General features: G+C 44.7%; 1 protein-coding gene across 2 annotated transcripts in view; it reads left to right on the top strand.

Annotated features, from left to right (window-relative positions):
* Positions 1–3,496: 3,496 nt before the first annotated feature.
* KCTD18 (potassium channel tetramerization domain containing 18) overlaps positions 3,497–16,938 on the top strand; it is a 31,779-nt gene continuing 18,337 nt past the window's right edge. The window contains exons 1-4 of one of the 2 annotated variants that reach the window (XM_073633232.1): positions 3,497–3,630; positions 6,598–6,764; positions 9,477–9,688; positions 11,606–11,799. In XM_073633232.1, the coding sequence (XP_073489333.1) occupies positions 6,608–6,764; positions 9,477–9,688; positions 11,606–11,799 (563 nt within the window). In that variant the 5' untranslated portion in view covers positions 3,497–3,630; positions 6,598–6,607. Of the gene's footprint in view, positions 3,631–3,666; positions 3,924–6,597; positions 6,765–9,476; positions 9,689–11,605; positions 11,800–16,938 lie in introns of those variants that run through there. The other variant, XM_073633233.1, reaches the window with a different exon arrangement.

Below are 16,938 nucleotides of genomic sequence, written 5' to 3'. Positions count from 1 at the left end.
TGTGGATTCTTGGCATACACTGTGTGACAGCTGATTGGAGGAAAGGCACCCCCCCCCCCACCTCCACATAGGCAGAGGAAGGAAAAATGTGAAGAGCTGTGCTGTGACAAGACCAGCTGTCTGCTAATATATTTCTATGCACCCTCCTCGATACAAATTTTATGCTGGTTTTCTCTCGGTTGTCGGAGAACTCGTCAGAAATTATCAGGCTGATAACAGAAGAACGGAGCAGCAGAAAGACATGCGACTCAGGGCTTTGGAGAGAGATAAGAAAACACTGCAGATATATGTGCCCAGCTCAAAATCCATGAATCAGGTTTACATCCACTATAACACAGAGTATTCTATTAGCCACTTGCCGACCGCCGCACGCCGATGTACGTCCAAAGTTTGGCGGCGGATATCGTTGTTATGGCAGCAGCTAGCTGCCATAACCCCAGTGTCCCCCTTTTCGTGCGGCGGTCGGCTTTCAGATAAAAGTGGTCTCTGCGGCGGATTAGCCGCAAGATCACTTTTATCAGTGGCGGGAGAGGGGCCCCCCTCCCGCCGTGATCCAGTGCCCTCCGCCGCTTACCAGAGCCGTCAGCAGCGGCGGAAGCGATCGCGTCTGTCTCCCTTCTGTGCCTGGAGACGAGTGAGGCTAAGATGGCGCCCACGTCTCCATGACACTGCTGGGCGGAAGCAACGTCAAAACGTCACTTCCGCCCATACGTCTTAAAAGGCACAATTTTTTCAATGTCATTTTTTAAAACAGTGTAAAAATAAATAAAATCATGTAAAATAAATAATAAAAATAATTTTTTCTTTCTAAAAACCCCCGTCCCGCTCGCGCGCAGAAGCGAACGCATACGTAAGTAGCGCCCGCAAATGAAAACGGTGGTCAAACCACACATGTAAGGTATCGCCACGACCGGTAGAGCGAGAGCAATAATTCTAGCCCTAGACCTCCTCTGTAACACAAAACATGCAACCTGTAGAATTTTTTAAACATCGCCTATGGAGATTTTTGAGGGTAAAAGTTTGACACCATTCCACGAGCGGGCGCAATTTTGAAGCGTGACATGTTGGGTATCAATTTACTTGGCGTAACATTATATTTCACAGTAAGAAAAAAAAAAAAATGGGCTAACTTTACTGTTGTCTTATTTTTTTATTAAAAAAAAGGGAATTTTTTCCAAAAAAAGTGCGCTTATAAGACTGCTGTGCAAATACGGTGCAAAAAAAAGTATTGCATTAACTGCCATTTTATTCTCTAGGGTGTTAGAAAAAAAACAATAAATAATGTTTGGGGGTTCTAAGTAATTTTCTAGCAAAAAAACCTGTTTTAAACATGTAAACACCTAAAATCCAAAACGAGGCTAGTCCTTAAGTGGTTAAGAAAACAGTTACAGCAGCAATAGGGGAAGGGCGGGAAGCAGATTGGTACTGAGACTAGGTGACAGGCGGGAGGGGGGACAAGAGAGCTGTGGATGACGGAGACACATAAACTGACCACAGTGTCAGGGCACAGCATCCATGATAAATGTACGTTTACAGGGGGGACAGAAGCAGGCAGGATCAGCCAGGTATTTCAGGTGATAGAAGGGGCCAAATTACACAGCACAAGCAGTGTGCTGTTATTTATACTTTAGCGGAACAGGAAAATGTTATTATTTTTCTCAGGGTTACAACCACTTTAAGTCTGTGCAGCTGTTCACTTCCTGCTCATACAGAATGGCTATGAGCCCCCACCAGTGGCGTCGCCAGGGCGGGGTGGGTACGGGCCACACCCGGCTGACACCCGTCGGCAGGGCCCAGTGCTACGCCACTGCACTGATCCGTCTCCGCATCTCTTGCAGGCTGTCCGAGGCTGAGCTGTCCCTGTTGTCTCACACAGCTGAGCGGAGCGAAACCGCCTCCCCCTCCTCTTTGTTTACATCTAGAGGAGGGACACTGCTGTGCATGTCCTGTATGACATTATGCAAATGATGGGGAGTATGTACATTATGCAAATGATGGGGAGTGTGCACTGAAGAAGGGAGTCTGCACTGAAGGGGGGTCTGCACTGAAGGGGAGTCTGCACTGAAGGGGAGTCTGCACTGAAGGGGGGTCTGCACTGAAGGGGGGTCTGCACTGAAGGGGAGACTGCACCAAAGAAGGGAGTCTGCACCCAGGAAGGGAGTCTGCACCCAGGAAGGGAGTCTGCACTGAAGATGGGCGGAGTCTGCACTGAAGATGGGGGGGAGTCTGCACTGAAGATGGGGGGAGTCTGCACTGAAGATGGGGGGAGTCTGCACGGAAGATGGGGGGAGTCTGCACGGAAGATGGGGGGAGTCTGCACGGAAGATGGGGGGAGTCTGCACGGAAGGGGGGGTCTGCACTGAAGAAGGGAGTCTGCACTGAAGATGGGGGATCTGCACGGAGGCGAGTCTGAACTGAAGATGGGGGGGGGGTCTGCACTGAAGAAGGAAGTCTGCACTGAAGGGGGTCTGCACTGAAGAAGGGAGTCTGCACTGAAGAAGGGAGTCTGCACTGAAGATGGGGGGTCTGCACTGAAGAAGGGGTGGGGTCTGCACTGAAGAAGGGGTGGGGTCTGCACTGAAGAAGGGGTGGGGTCTGCGCTGAAGAAGGGGTGGGGTCTGCGCTGAAGAAGGGGTGGGGTCTGCGCTGAAGAAGGGGTGGGGTCTGCGCTGAAGAAGGGGGGGGTCTGCGCTGAAGAAGGGAGTCTGCGCTGAAGAAAGGAGTCTGCATTGAAGATGGGGGGGGGGTCTGCGCTGAAGAAAGGAGTCTGCATTGAAGATGGGGGGGTCTGCGCTGAAGAAAGGAGTCTGCATTGAAGATGGGGGGGTCTGCGCTGAAGAAAGGAGTCTGCATTGAAGATGGGGGGGTCTGCGCTGAAGAAAGGAGTCTGCATTGAAGATGGGGGTGTCTGCACTGAAGATGGGGAGGGGGGGGTGTCTGCACTGAAGATGGGGGGGGGGGGGTGTCTGCACTGGAGGTCTGTACTGAGGGAGTGGGTGTCTATACTGATGAGAGGGGTCTATACTGGATGGAGAGTGGTCTGCACTTAGTGGGGGGGGTCTATATTGATGGGGGACTATGGTTGGCAAGGGGGGGGGGGCGACACCATGTTTTTCAACACCAGCTGACACCAACCCTAGTGAGGCCATTGGCCCCCACCTCCCCTCCCCTGTGTGTCCTAAGGAATGGGCACAGTGAATAGTCATGAGCGATGTCTGTGTCTCTGGTCAGCTATCACAAGGCTGTGCTTCTGAAATCCTCTACCCTCCTCCTCGTTGTACGCAGGGAGATAAACTCTTTGTCCCTAGCTCAGTTTGTTTCCCTGATTGATTTACCCTGTGCCCTGTAGCCCACACACGGCGCAACTTCTGTAGGTAAGGGGTACAGATTTTAATGGGGAGCCGATTTTCACGTTGCACCAGATCGAGTGTAGATAAACGGAGAGCAGAGCGCAGGGGGATTCTGGGGCTTGTAGTCCGTGGTGTAGACGCGCTCCGGTTGGACGCTGTGCAGTGTACAGGCTCCTCCCACCAGCCTTACTTCCTGCAGTGAGTACAGAGATCTCAGCCAATGTTGTGAGCGGATAGAAGTGTACTCGGGGCTTCCGGAATTCTGGGAAGGAAGAGTCGGGTATGAAGAGCGTGAATGTGCAGCACTTATTATTGCTCCCCCACCGTTTACTCAGCGGTCATGCGCGGGCAGGAAATGTGGGAAAAATAAAACCCTTGCGGTTGTATTCCTATTCAATGGAAGGAACACGGCGAACAATATGCCATGCTAAGGCTGGGCTCCTGTACACAATTGTGTCCTCTGCCAGCAGCCACAGAGATGTGCTGCCTTATTGCAGATTCAGGGCTGCGCTATTGATTCTTAAAAGAAAAGTATGGGAATGTTTTTTTCCCCCAAGAATCCTACTTACCTAGGTGGGTGTTGAATCTGTCCCACTCTGTAAGAATAAGAACTGAGCGATCAAAGATCACTGATCACTTGGTTCTCAGAGACCTGGTGACCAGTGACCCCCACCCCCCTCCAATACCCACTGGAGCGATGGGCTGTGGGAGGCCGGCTCAGGCTATCAGCGGTTCGCTGGGAGGAGGTGCCGGTCCAGGCATGTGGGCGGATCCCAACCATATGGTCATGATCTCTCCCGAACCTGGTCCGACTCAGACATCAGCAGACAGCCGGCTTCAGCCCGCTGTCTTCTGAGAACGGGTCACAGGAGTGCAGAATGAACTGTACTGGGATCCATAGAAGTACAGACAAACAAGCTTCCATTGTACTTCTCCTGTAATGCTCCCGCTAAGGCCACTTTCACAGCGGAGACTTTCATGAATGTGCATGTTCACCAAAAGAATAGAAAACATGTTTTGCTTGGGTTGCCATTCATTTTCAATGGCACCCAATTGCGATAAGCAGATGCATATATTCATGTGAAGCTCAACATTAAAACAGGCACACGAGCCACTTTGGAATATTTGTCACATGTAGGGCAGCTCATTGAAATGAATGGACTGCCCTGTGCGTTTTGCGCAAAACCTGTAAATACAGAAAATTGTTATTCATCTTGGGCTGACATGATAAACCTCCAGGAAAAGGAAAATGTTGGGAAGTATGGATATCATTTTCTGTATTCCTGGAGCTCATCATGTCAGTCCACTAACAGAATGTGGCAAGCACAAGAAAACAGGGAATGTTGCAATTAAACTATATTAACAAAGGAAATGGAAAGCAGAGGAAACCACTGATGTGCCAAAAGACCAAGAAGGACCGTATGCTACCTCTTACCTCTCTTCTATGGTGATAGAAGTGTTAGGCCCCTTTTACACACCATTCCAATCAGGTCCACCTGTTAGTTTTTCAGTCGGCATGGATCGGAAGCTCCACGCAGCCCTATGGACAGACTTGTGCCCATTTACCTCTGAGTCCGTCCAGGTGCAGAAAATAAAAAACTTAACTGGACTGCATCCTATCCTGTTTTTGCTGACTGGATCTGAGGTAGCCTGATGTAAATGAATAGCAGAATAATTTACATCCAGCCTCCAATAGAGCTGTCATGTGTCCACCGGGCATGGATGTGAAAATACTGACATCCATTCAGCTTACAGATCACCTGCTGATTGGAGATAACTCCGCTCCATGCAAAAGGAGCCTTAAGGCCCATACACACGATTGGACTTTTTGACAACAAACATGCAAATTACCTGTTTTAAGGAAAAATCCGACCGTGTGTACGCTCAATTGGGCAAACGTTTTTGGTTTTCATCAGACAAATGTTCGCTGTGCAAACAGACAAACTTTCTGGCAACAAAAGTCCTGTGGTGCAGAATCCTATCGTGTACACAAGTCCATAGGACTTTAGTCCAAAGTACAAACACGCATGCTCAGAACCAATGCAAAAGATCAGACAATACAGAAGTTGACCAAAGGGTGGCGGTAAAGAGCTGAAAAACCATGTGATTTGGTGAAAGTTGGCTGAAAAAATCCTGCCGTGTGTATGCATACTAAGTTCACGGCCAACGCTCCTTGGAAAGAAATCCACGGAAAAGTTTGTTTGAAGTCCCATCGTGTGTATGAGGCTTTAAAGAACTTCCATCTGGCAGCTTTACAGACCACTTCTGCCGGAACCTTGACATAACTTGCTCATGAAGCTTCAGGTGATCTTGTAGAACATGCTAAAATTTCCTCTGGAGGTAAAAGACCTGCAGCGACATAGGTCTGCTTGATTGCCTGGACTGTCCATGAAGAAAAAAATCTTTTGTGAGGCTGCTTGACCTCTTTTAGGTCTATTCGGTGAAAACTTTAGTCCCTACGGAACTCCCAACCAGTGTGAAGAGAAGAAACCCTTACCTGCCACCTTTGGTGGTTGTCCACACAGGTTCAGCATCTCCAGTAGCACAGTCCCTGAACTTGAAATGCTGAAGGCTCTAATAAGGCAGGGAACCCCTTCATTGGATCTTTTTAGGTGAAAAATTGGGGTTTAAGTAGTCCCACATACAGCAGTGCAGCCATCTTCCTCAGATGTGCTCTCCATTCTGGAGTCTGCCTCCCAAGAAGTAAGTGGATGTGACTAGTGATGGGCTCAGAAGTGTTTGGATCGAACCTGCCAGGAAGCCATCACTGCACACCACCAATCATAGGCAGTGAGGCATTTCCTGATCACCAGCTGCACATACACACCCTGCCTATGATTGGCGGGTTGAATCCGAACACGCCCAAGCCCATTCCTAGCTGTGACATTGACACACAGGTCAGGACAGTGGGGTTAATTTCCTAAAACTGGAGAGTGCAAAATCTGGTGCAGCTGTGCATGATAGCCAATCAGCTTCTTACTTTAACTTGTTCAATTAAAGTTTGACAAAAAAACCTGGAAGCTGATTTCTATGCAGAGCTGCAACAGATTTTGCACCATGCAGTTTTAGTAAATCAACCCCAAAGTGCTTTTCACTTTCCACGCTCTGGTCTCAGTTTCAAGCTCTCCACCCCAGGAGCCATCTGACTCTCCACTTTGACTGTCCTAGATCTGATTAAAAAAAAAAAAAAAAAAGAAAGAAATTCAGTAGTTTGCTTTTGATTAATTGTTTACTTTTTGCTTTTTAGAGATACAACAATGGGTGAACAATCCGCAGAGGACGCGTCTGATCTGCTTCGTCTTAATGTGGGGGGCTGTTTGTTCACCGCTAGACGACAATCTCTCTGCCGCTTCAAAGATTCAATGTTGGCAGCTATGTTCAGTGGCCGCTTTCCTTTAAATCGTGATGACTCTGGTAATTTTTTTAAGTTCGTACAATTAGCAGAAGTAAATGAAATAAATATTATTCACGTAACACTGCCTCCACCCAAAGAAAGTCCAATATTCTAGCTCCCTAGTTCATATTATTTTAGGCTGTACATGGGTGACATTTAGACCCTTTTCACACTGGAGGTGTTTTTCAGGCACTAAAGGACTAAAAATAGTGCCTGTAAAGCGCCTAAAAAATGCTTCCCCTGCAGCCCCAGTGTGAAAGCCCGAGTGCTTTCACACTGGATCTGTGCGCTGGAAGGAAAAAAAAACTTAAAAAAGTCCTGCAAGCAGCATCTTTGGGGCGGTGGTGGAGCGGTGTACACACCGCTCCTGCCCATTGAAATGAATGGGCACCGCTGCTGAAGCGTCTGCAAAGCGCTTCGGCAGCGGCGCTTTTAGGGTGCATTTAGCCCTTTCTTCTGCCGCTAGTGGGGGTTAAAACGCCGTGTTAGTGGCCGAATAGCACCGCTTAAACAACGGTAAATCGCCGCTAAAACTAGCGGCGCTTTTACGTTAACGCGGCCTGCAGCTCATTATGTAACGGCTCTAAAGCTTAACTCCAGGTATAATCATTATTGCATGCTTATATTGGTCTATCTTGGTATAATGTAAATACGCATATCTCATACCTGATGGGCAGTTGGCGAAGCTGACAATTCATATAATTCCTGGAGTTCAGGAGAAACAGAAATACGAAGTCTGCCATTTCTGCCTGTCTACTCAAAATGCTAGTTCCTTGGCTGTTATTTTGATTTTCTGGCGTTAAAGTGGAATTCCAGTTCTTGGTGGCATATCCTTTGTAGCAGCTGCATGGACACTGCCACTGCTCCCAGTTTGATATCCATGTGGGTGCAGGTGCACAGCCCTGAACGAAGATAGTGTGAGTTTGGGGACACTCACCCATACCCATGTCAGATTGGGAGGCCGCTGTGTCCATGCACTGGGAGGCACTGTAAGCCTTGAAGGAGCCAATTGAAATGTTAAACAGGGCAAAATAGGAAGTAAGTCCAGTGTTCACATCTGCTGATCTGATGGTGTGGCTATATGTGTGCTGGTTCACTAGTCCATCACTGGTGCTTGTGTCGGCTGGCTCATGACAGCGCATGAACAGATGCCCTGATTGGGAAGGTAAAGCCTCAGTGATTACCTATGTAGCCTAAAAAGAGCTGGCAGATTTAACGGGACCACTGGAGGTGGTCAGTGTACAGTGGTGTTTACCAAAATACAATAATACACATCTGTCAGCGGCTCCTGAGTGGCCTACAAGCATTTCCAGATCTCCAGCACATAGATGGGCAGATTGACAGATCAGCAGTCATGATCATTGTTCCACTCCCAACTGTTAGGCATGGTTCACACCTGTGCAGGTTGCAGTCTGCACATTCCAGGTGCATTTTGCGTTTTTCAAAACACGTTTTTGATCCATTGAAATCTATGGAACCAAAAACCAGAAAAAAGTCCCTGGCCCTTTCCATAAAATGCATAGATGTGAACGTGACCCATAGCAAACCATTTTAAATGGACTGTAGTGTGTTTCTGCAAAACTGAAAAGGCACAAAAAAATGCATAGGTGTGAACCAGGCCTGAGTCATACTTTTAGGCTCCATTCACATCTTGGTGTCCCGGATTGTGGGCAGAATCGCTGCAATTCTGCCCACGATCTCTAATCACAGCAAATCGTAGGGCATACAAATACAATAAATTACCAATTTTTTTTTGGTAAAAATATAAAAAGAACTAGGTTGCACTGAGTAAATGGAAACCCAGCATGTCAAACATTAAATTTGCATGTGCCCGTGGAATGGTGGCAAACTTCAGTACTCTATATTTTCCAAAGGCGATGCTATAAAAGCCCCCTATAGGTCATCAGTTTAGTGCTACGGACGAGCTCTGGAGCTATAAATATTGCTTCCACTCCGGGGTGCAGGGCGATAATTAACGTGTATGGAAATCAACGTTTTCATGTGTAGGTGCCCCAGGCGCATGCGTTTGTACGTGCGCATGTGGGGGTGGGGGGGCTCAAACTTTTTTTGGAGAGGAATTTTATGCGCTTAGGTGTAACTTTGTAAAAAGTTAATTTAAAAAAAAAAGTTTTGTATGTAAAAGTCCCTTATGTAATGATTTTTTTGGTGACAGGCTCTCTTTAAGGAGAAATCCGATGTACAGGCATGGCAGCAAAAAGGGTTAAACAGGTCCATGGAAAAATTCAAAACCTAAGGGTGTAATGAAATTTGCAGAACTGTTTGTCCTGTAAAATGCATGTGCATTCATTCTGTGTGAATAAGGGCAAAATCAAATATATTCATTCATTAAAAAAAATGGTGGGGCAAATACCACACATGGTCAATAGATGAAGCTGTGGTCCATAAGGCAGTATTTCCTGATTCACTTTCCACTTTACCTGATTCTGTATGACTGAATAACATTCCACCTGGAGAGAAAATATCCTAGCAACATTACATTTCACCCATATTTGCACAGAAGGAATGTCGTTTTTAGAGCAAAAATTGCTTGCAAATATTTCATACATGCATCCCTAGATTTATTGCAGCTGCAAGGTTATTGGTAATATACGAGCAGAATTTTTTTATATAATGTATTTTAGGATTGTTTGAATTATGTAAATGATATTTGCTTTTTTTAAGTGTTGGAAGTATTTTAAGCAAAGATTAATTGTCTTCCCCTTTAACTGTAGGTTTTTGCCTTATTGATAGAAACGGTGACCTGTTTAGATACATCCTAGATTACTTACATGGGGAAATACGAATCCCCAGTGATGAACAAACCAGAATTGCTCTACAAGAGGAGGCAGATTACTTTGGAATTCCTTTTCCATACAGTCTTACTGAACATTTGGCCAATGAAATGGAGACTCATGCGTCTGACTCAAATTTAGAACTTAAAAAGGTGTGTGATTCCATCCTTTCATTTCTGTTGGTGCATCTGCTAAAATGGTAAAACATTTAGCTGTATAGCCTACAGTATTTAAAGTGGAACTTCAGGTTTTAGGTAGGGTGGGGATGGTTTGAACCTCTGGTAGGCTTTTTTTACTTTGAACGTTTGTTTTGCATTACTTTAATGAAGTATGTTAGAAAGCTTGTCCACAGGATGAAACTATGTGCAACTGTGACAAGCAAGAGGCAGGAATTGGGCCCTTTCCCCTCCTAGCACATACAGGGTGTTAATCTGCAAACTGCAGAAACCATTTTCCTTAACAATGTACAGGCTCTATGACTTAAGCTGGCCATAGATGGGTAGAATTTCAAACAAAATTTCTTAGGAAGAGAATCATTAATGGGTCAAATCAACATTCGCTTTTGACCACAGTGAGGGGACAATGTTTCCTGAAAGAATGAATTTCTAACAGTGTATGTGATTTTCGTTCGGTAAAGTCCATCCATGCAGTCTTTTGAACCACGTTTGAATGTTCTGAGAATTTTTGTGCACATATTCCTAAGAATTTCACTTAGGGCTCATGTACACTACAGCTTCTAAACTTGCGTTTAAGAGCTTTTGATATTATTTTTTTTTTGCGCCAAAGCTCCTAAACTCAACTCCATAAAAGACTATGGGGTTGATTTACTAAAGGCAAATCCACTTTGCACTGCGAGTGCACTTGGAAGTGCAGTCACTGTAGATCTGAGGGGAAGATGTGAAATGAGGGGAAGCTCTGCTGATTTTAGCATCCAATCGTGTACAAGCAAAAATGCTGTTTTTTACTTTCCTTGCATGTCCCCCTCAGATCTACAGTGACTGCACTTCCAAGTGCACTTGTAGTGCAAAGTGGATTTGCCTTTAATAAATAAACCCCATATACACATGTATGTGTACATGAGCCTTAAGAATGTTTGCTCGAAATTCTATCCATCTAAGTGGCAGTGTTGCTTTGGTGTGTGCTGAACAAAAGTACTGCATGCAAAAAGTGAACCGTGCAATGTGCCAGGATTATGTATATGAACACACAGAAGCACATGTGCATTTAGAGTGGCTTACTGATGTGAACAACCCCCTAAAAAAAAAACCTGAGTTATTACCTAACAATTCCTTTTCCAGAAATCCTACAGGACAGTTAACCCCTTACTTGGATGGCTGGGTTTTCACATACTCTGAAAAAATGGCCAGAGTTCCGTGGGGCATGTCCAATATGCATCCGGGCATTAGTGCTACCTTGGACTGGACTACACCACTCTTGTCATAACTCCACCATCCTGGAGGATTCCTGGAAGATAAGTTATCGGCTAATAATCAGGTTTTACCCATATCATCCTCCAGTCAACTGTCCTGGTGGATGGTTTTGGAATACCTGATAACTTTTTCCGGGAATCCTGCAGTGCGTAGGAATTATGACACCAAGAGTGGCTTGGCCCACCTCAATCCTGGGCCCTCAAGGAAGCACTGCTGACCAGGGACCAGATGAGACCTACTGCACAGAACACCCTCTGTTGACTTAATGGAGCACATGAGAACTCAGCCATCCAAGTAAGAGGTAAACCAACCTGGAGAATGATCTGGGAATGGGAAATATTTTTCAGACTTCTGTACATTGATTGGTTCCTATTTGCAGCTGCTGTCAGCCTCACTATGCAGTTGCAGTTAACCAGTATGATCATGATCTCCAGTTTTTGTACATTGGGGTTCTTATTTGTACAAAAATAATTGCTTCACCAGAAAATATTGGGAGGAAACTTTAAAGGTGCAACAAAGGTAAGTATGCAAAGTGGAAAATGGAAATTACAGCTGATAAAATAAATACACAACAAATGTTACAGAAAGGAATATGAAAAAGGTGAATTTGGGTTTATTTACTATCAATGCTTCTTTCAGGTTTTGTTTGACTTCTGTGATTCTTATGGCCTTATATGCACAAAGCCTACAGTGTGGGTGTTACATTACTTACACACGTGTGGCTCCAGCTGTGAAAGTAGGATCATTGGCATCTATGCAACCAGAGAAGATGGAGATTCAGCTCTACGGAAACAACTGGGGAACCGAATTAATCATAAACATATGTACAAAAGGTAACACTATGTGACAGCAGAGGTTTTAATGTTATGCCTTTAGCAGTAAGACGCCTTTCACACGGACCATCCAATTTTCAGGTGGACCAGATAACACCCTCCATTCTCTATGGGCAGTTGGCACCTGGCTACCTCTGGTCCGATCTGGCAAAAACAAACGGAAGGGGATCTGTTCCCCTCTGTCTGACTGGAATGGATTGGAAGGCATTGGTGTGCCCAGAACAGGCTGTGTCTGTGTCCACTCTGCATAAGAAGAGCGGACACAGACCTGTCATCCGGCCACTCTGCTCAGCAGAGGATCAGCGGACATATCCCCTGCTGAGCAAACCGGATCAGGCCAGTATGAAAGGGTCTTTTTGCTTGGCAACTTTTATTTGGAGCCTATATGTAGCAAAAATGTATACATATACAGAGATTAGAGTGCAGAGAGGATATCAAATAAGCAGGATCATTGAAGCCAGTTCCACCCAAATCTTGGGCATGGCAGATGTCGGTGGGTAGAGTGGGGGAGGAGATCAGTGAACATTTATTCACTGATTGTCCCTACAGTGCGTGAACAGAGAATTTTGCCACTTCCAGTTTCAGCTCTGTCATTCCCCTGCTACTTTGGTTAGGAAAGAAGTTGATCATGTACGATCCATGTTTGATCAGCTTCAGTGGGGTCCAGAGGTTATATTAGGAGTCTAATAAACCCCTAATATCTCCTTAAAATAGACCTGTCATATAGCGTGTTATCAGCCTCCTATATGATGATGATAAAAACAAGTAAAAAAATACAAAACAATTATAAACAAAAATGCCAGGAATATTCATCTACACAAATTGGGTACACTGGAGTGACGACAATAATTCTAGGGCCAGTATTCATGGTTAACTCTAAACCGATAACCTGCAAAGACTTTTAAAGTATTGCCTATGGGCAACACTTTAGGTACCAAAGTTTGTCAGCATGACACAGGCTTTAGGACTTGCCATGTTGGATATCTATTTACTTGATGCAAACTGTTTTATATTTTACCAAAGAATAGAAAATGGTTAAATTGGTTGCAAAAAAACTGTATTTTTGATTGAAAATATGAGTTTGATAAACAGTTGCACTAATATCATTACAGTGCATCCGGAAAGTATTCACAGCGCTTCACTTTTTCCACATTTTGTTATGTTGCAGCTTTATTCCAAAATGGATTACGGTAAATTCATTATTTTCCTTAAAATTCTACAAACAATACCCCATAATGACAATGTGAAAAAAGTCTGTTTGAAATCTTTGCGAATTTATAAAAAAAATTAATAAAATCCCATGCACATAAGTATTCACAGCTCAATACTTTATTGAAGCACCTTTGGCACCAATTACAGCCTCAAGTCTTTTCGAGTATAATGCTACAAGCTTAGAACACCTATTTTTGGGCAGTTTCTGCCATTCTTCTTAGCAGGACCTCTCAAGCTCCATCAGGCTGGATGGGGAGCATCGGCGCACAGCCTTTCTCAGATCTCTCTAGAGATGTTCTTCCCCTTTTTTTTTTTTTTTTTTTTTAAAGATATTTTTATTGGGTTTAAGACAAACCAACATACAAAAAAGAAAACAACCACAAAACAAAACTAGGTCATTCTTTGGTATACAGTATCGGGTATTAAGCTCATATAGTTAAGAAGCAGTTGGTAGTGCATCGATCAAATAGTAGTTACTTAGGTGTAGGGTTCAAGCATATTATCAATACATAGCACAATGGAGATTGGCATAGTGTATCCTGGCACGACCTATAGGCAACCTGTAGGGTGTATTCATTTTGAGAGGATCAGAGAGCTAGCCAGCCATCTATCCCAGATTTTATGGAATGTTTTATTCCGTTTCCGATGCTCAAAGGTAAGTTTGTACAGTGGTATGGCATCATTAATTAACTGTAGCCAAAGAGATTTCAGTGAAGTCTGTGTACCTTTCCATGATAACAATATAGCCTTTTTAACATAAAAATAAAGAATACGGAGTAGTCTCTTAGCATGTGATGGTATATGCAGGTCGCCAAAAATGCCCAATAAACAATTCTTAGGGTCCTTTCACACTGGGGCGGTTTGCAGGCGCTATTGCACTAATAATAGCGCCTGCAAACCGACCTGAAAGTGCCGCTGCTTTCATTCCAGTGTGAAAGCCCCGAGGGCTTTCACACTGGAGCGATGCGCTGGCAGGACGGTAAAAAAAGTCCTGCCAGCCGCATCTTTGGAGCGGTGAAGGAGCGGAGTGTCAATGGGATGGCGCGGCTGCGGTGGTTTTAACCCTTTCTCGGCCGCTAGCGGGGGGGTAAAACCCCCCCGCTAGCGGCCGCATACCGACGGTAAAGCGCTGCTTACAATAGCGGCGATTTACCGCCAACAACGCCCCCGCCCCAGTGTGAAAGGACTCTTAGGGTGAATAATGTTAGGGAGGCCCATGGCCATGGAAATGAAATACCCCACCTCCACCCAAAATTCCTGAACCACTGGGCATGCCCAGAAACAGTGTAGGAAATCTGCTTCCCGACCACAGCCGGGAAAACAGCCAGCTGTGGGAAACAAACCCATTTTATGCAACCTGACTGGGGTGAGGTGGGATTGATGAAAGATCTTTACCTGTATAATACGGTCCCTTGATGAGATAACTGAGGCTTCCATCTGGCCATTCTACCATACTGGCCTGATTGGTGCAGTGCTGTAGAGATGGTTGTTCTTCTGGAAGGTTCTCCTCTCTCCACAGAGAAACACTATAGCTCTGTCAGAGTGACCATCGGGTTTTTGGTCACCTCCCTGACTAAGGCCCTTTTTCGCCGATCCCTCAGTTTGGCCAGGCGGCCCGCTCTAGGAAGAGTCCTGATGGTTCCAAACTTCTTTTATTGAGGGATGATGGATGCCACTGTGTCATTGGGGCCCTTCCCCAAATCTGTGCCTCAATACAATCCTGTCTCAAAGGTCTACAGACAATTCTCTGGACGTCATGGCTTGGTTTGTGCTCTGACATGCACTGTTAACTGTGGGACCTTATATAGACAGGTGTGTGCCTTTCCAAATCATGTCCAATCAACTGAATTTACCACAGGTGGACTCCAATCAAGTTGTAGAAACATTTCAAGGATGAACAGTGGAAACAGGATGCACCTGAGCTCAATTTTGAGTGTCATGGCAAGGGCTGTGAATACTTACAATGCTGTGAAAAGTAATTGCCCTCTAAACCTAATAACTGGTTGTGCCACCCTTGGTGGCAACAACTGCAATCAAGCGTTTGCGATAATTGGCAATGAGTCTTTCACATTGCTGTGGAGCAATTTTGGCCCACTCTTCTTTGCAGAATTGTTTTAACTCACATTGGAGGGTTTTCCAGCACGAACGGCCTGTGTAAGGTCATGATACAGCATCTCAATTGGATTTAAGTCTGGGCTTTGACTAGGCCACTCCAAAACCTACATTTTAATTTGTTTGAACCATTTGAAGGTGGACTTGCTGTTGTGTTTCGGATCATTGTCCTGCTGCATAACCCAAATGCACGTGAGCTTGAGGTCACAAACTAATGGCTGGACATTCTCCTTTAGGATTTTCTGGTAGATCTCAGAATTCATGGTTCCATCAATTATGGTAAGTCGTCCAGGTCCTGAAGCTGCAAAGAAGCCCCAGACCATCATGCTACCACCACAATGTCTGATTCTTGGTATGATGTTCTTGTTATGAAATTCTGTATTAATTTTATGCCAAATGTAACGGGACACACACCTTCCAAAAAGTTAAATTTTTGTCTCATCAGTCCACAGAATATTTGCCTAAAAGTCTTGGGGATAATCAATATGTTTTTTGGTAAATGTGAGATGATCCTTTGTGTTCTTTTTGGTCAGCAGCGGCTTTGGCCTTGGAACTCTTCCATGGATGCCAGTCTCTTTCTTATTGTTGAATCATGAACACTGATCTTACCTGAGGCAAGTGAGACCTGCAGTTCTTTAGATGTTGTTCTGGGTTCTTTTATGACCTCCTGGATGAGTCGTCATGCTCTTGGAGTAATTTTTGTAGGCAGGCCACTCCTGGGAAGGTTCACCATTGTTCCAAGGTTTCTTCACTTGTGGATAATGGCTCTCTCCGTGGTTCACTGGACTTCCAAAGCCTTAGAAATGCCTTTGAACCCTTTTCTAGACTGATACATGTGCATTACTTTGTTTCTTGTCTGTTCTTGATTTTTTTTTTTTTTTTTTAGATTGTGGCGTGATGTTTGGCTATTTGTGATCTGTTAGCGTGCTTCACTTTGTCAGACAGCTTCTATTTATGTGATTTCTTGATTCAACAGGTCTGGCAGTAATTGGGCCTGGGTGTGGCAAGTGAAATTTCACTCAGCTTTCCAAAAAATTGTGGTTAATCACAGTTCATTCATGATTCAGCACGAGAGGGCGCAATTACTTTTTCACATAGGGCCAGGCAGGTTTGAACAGCTTTTTTCCATTTTAATAAATGAAATAATCATTTAAAAACTGCATCTTGGATTTACTCGGGTTATCTTTGTGTAATATTAAAATTTGTTTGATCTGAATCATTTAAGTGAGAGAAATGTGCAAACAAATAAAAAAAAATCCACTCTTTCACAGCACCGTATGTACGTGTTATTTATTTATTTATTTTTTTTTAATTTTTAATAAATTTGCAAAGATTTCAAACAAACTTCTTTCATGTTGTCATTATGGGGTATTGTTTGCAGAATTTTGAGGAAAATAATGAATTTAATCCATTTTGGAATAAGGCTGTAACATAACAAATGTGGAAAAAGTGGAGCGCTGTGAATTTCTGAATACACTGTAGTAGAAAGTAAAAAATCTGCAACTATTTTTATTCTCCAGGGTCTCTGCTGTCACTAATTCTCAGACTTAAAATTTGCATTTTAACCACTTGCCACCCGCCCACCGTCAAATGATGGCTGGGTGGACGTCATATGACGTCGCCCCAGAACGGCCTCCGGCACCATGTTGCTATGACCCGGCACGACCCCCGATCTGTGTAAAGAGCTGCGGACACGGAGATGCTGGTAATTGGCGCGCCTCGCCTCACACTGACAGAGTATGAGGAGAGCCGATCAGCGGCATCTCCTCACAGAGGACATCTAGGGATGTAATCAGGGCACCGATCATCAGTGCC

The sequence above is a fragment of the Aquarana catesbeiana genome, linkage group LG06 (genome assembly GCF_042186555.1).
Source record: "Aquarana catesbeiana isolate 2022-GZ linkage group LG06, ASM4218655v1, whole genome shotgun sequence".
Classification (NCBI taxonomy): domain Eukaryota; kingdom Metazoa; phylum Chordata; class Amphibia; order Anura; family Ranidae; genus Aquarana; species Aquarana catesbeiana.
The sequence above is the reverse complement of the archived record's forward strand: the minus strand, read 5'-3'. Positions and strand labels throughout refer to the sequence as shown.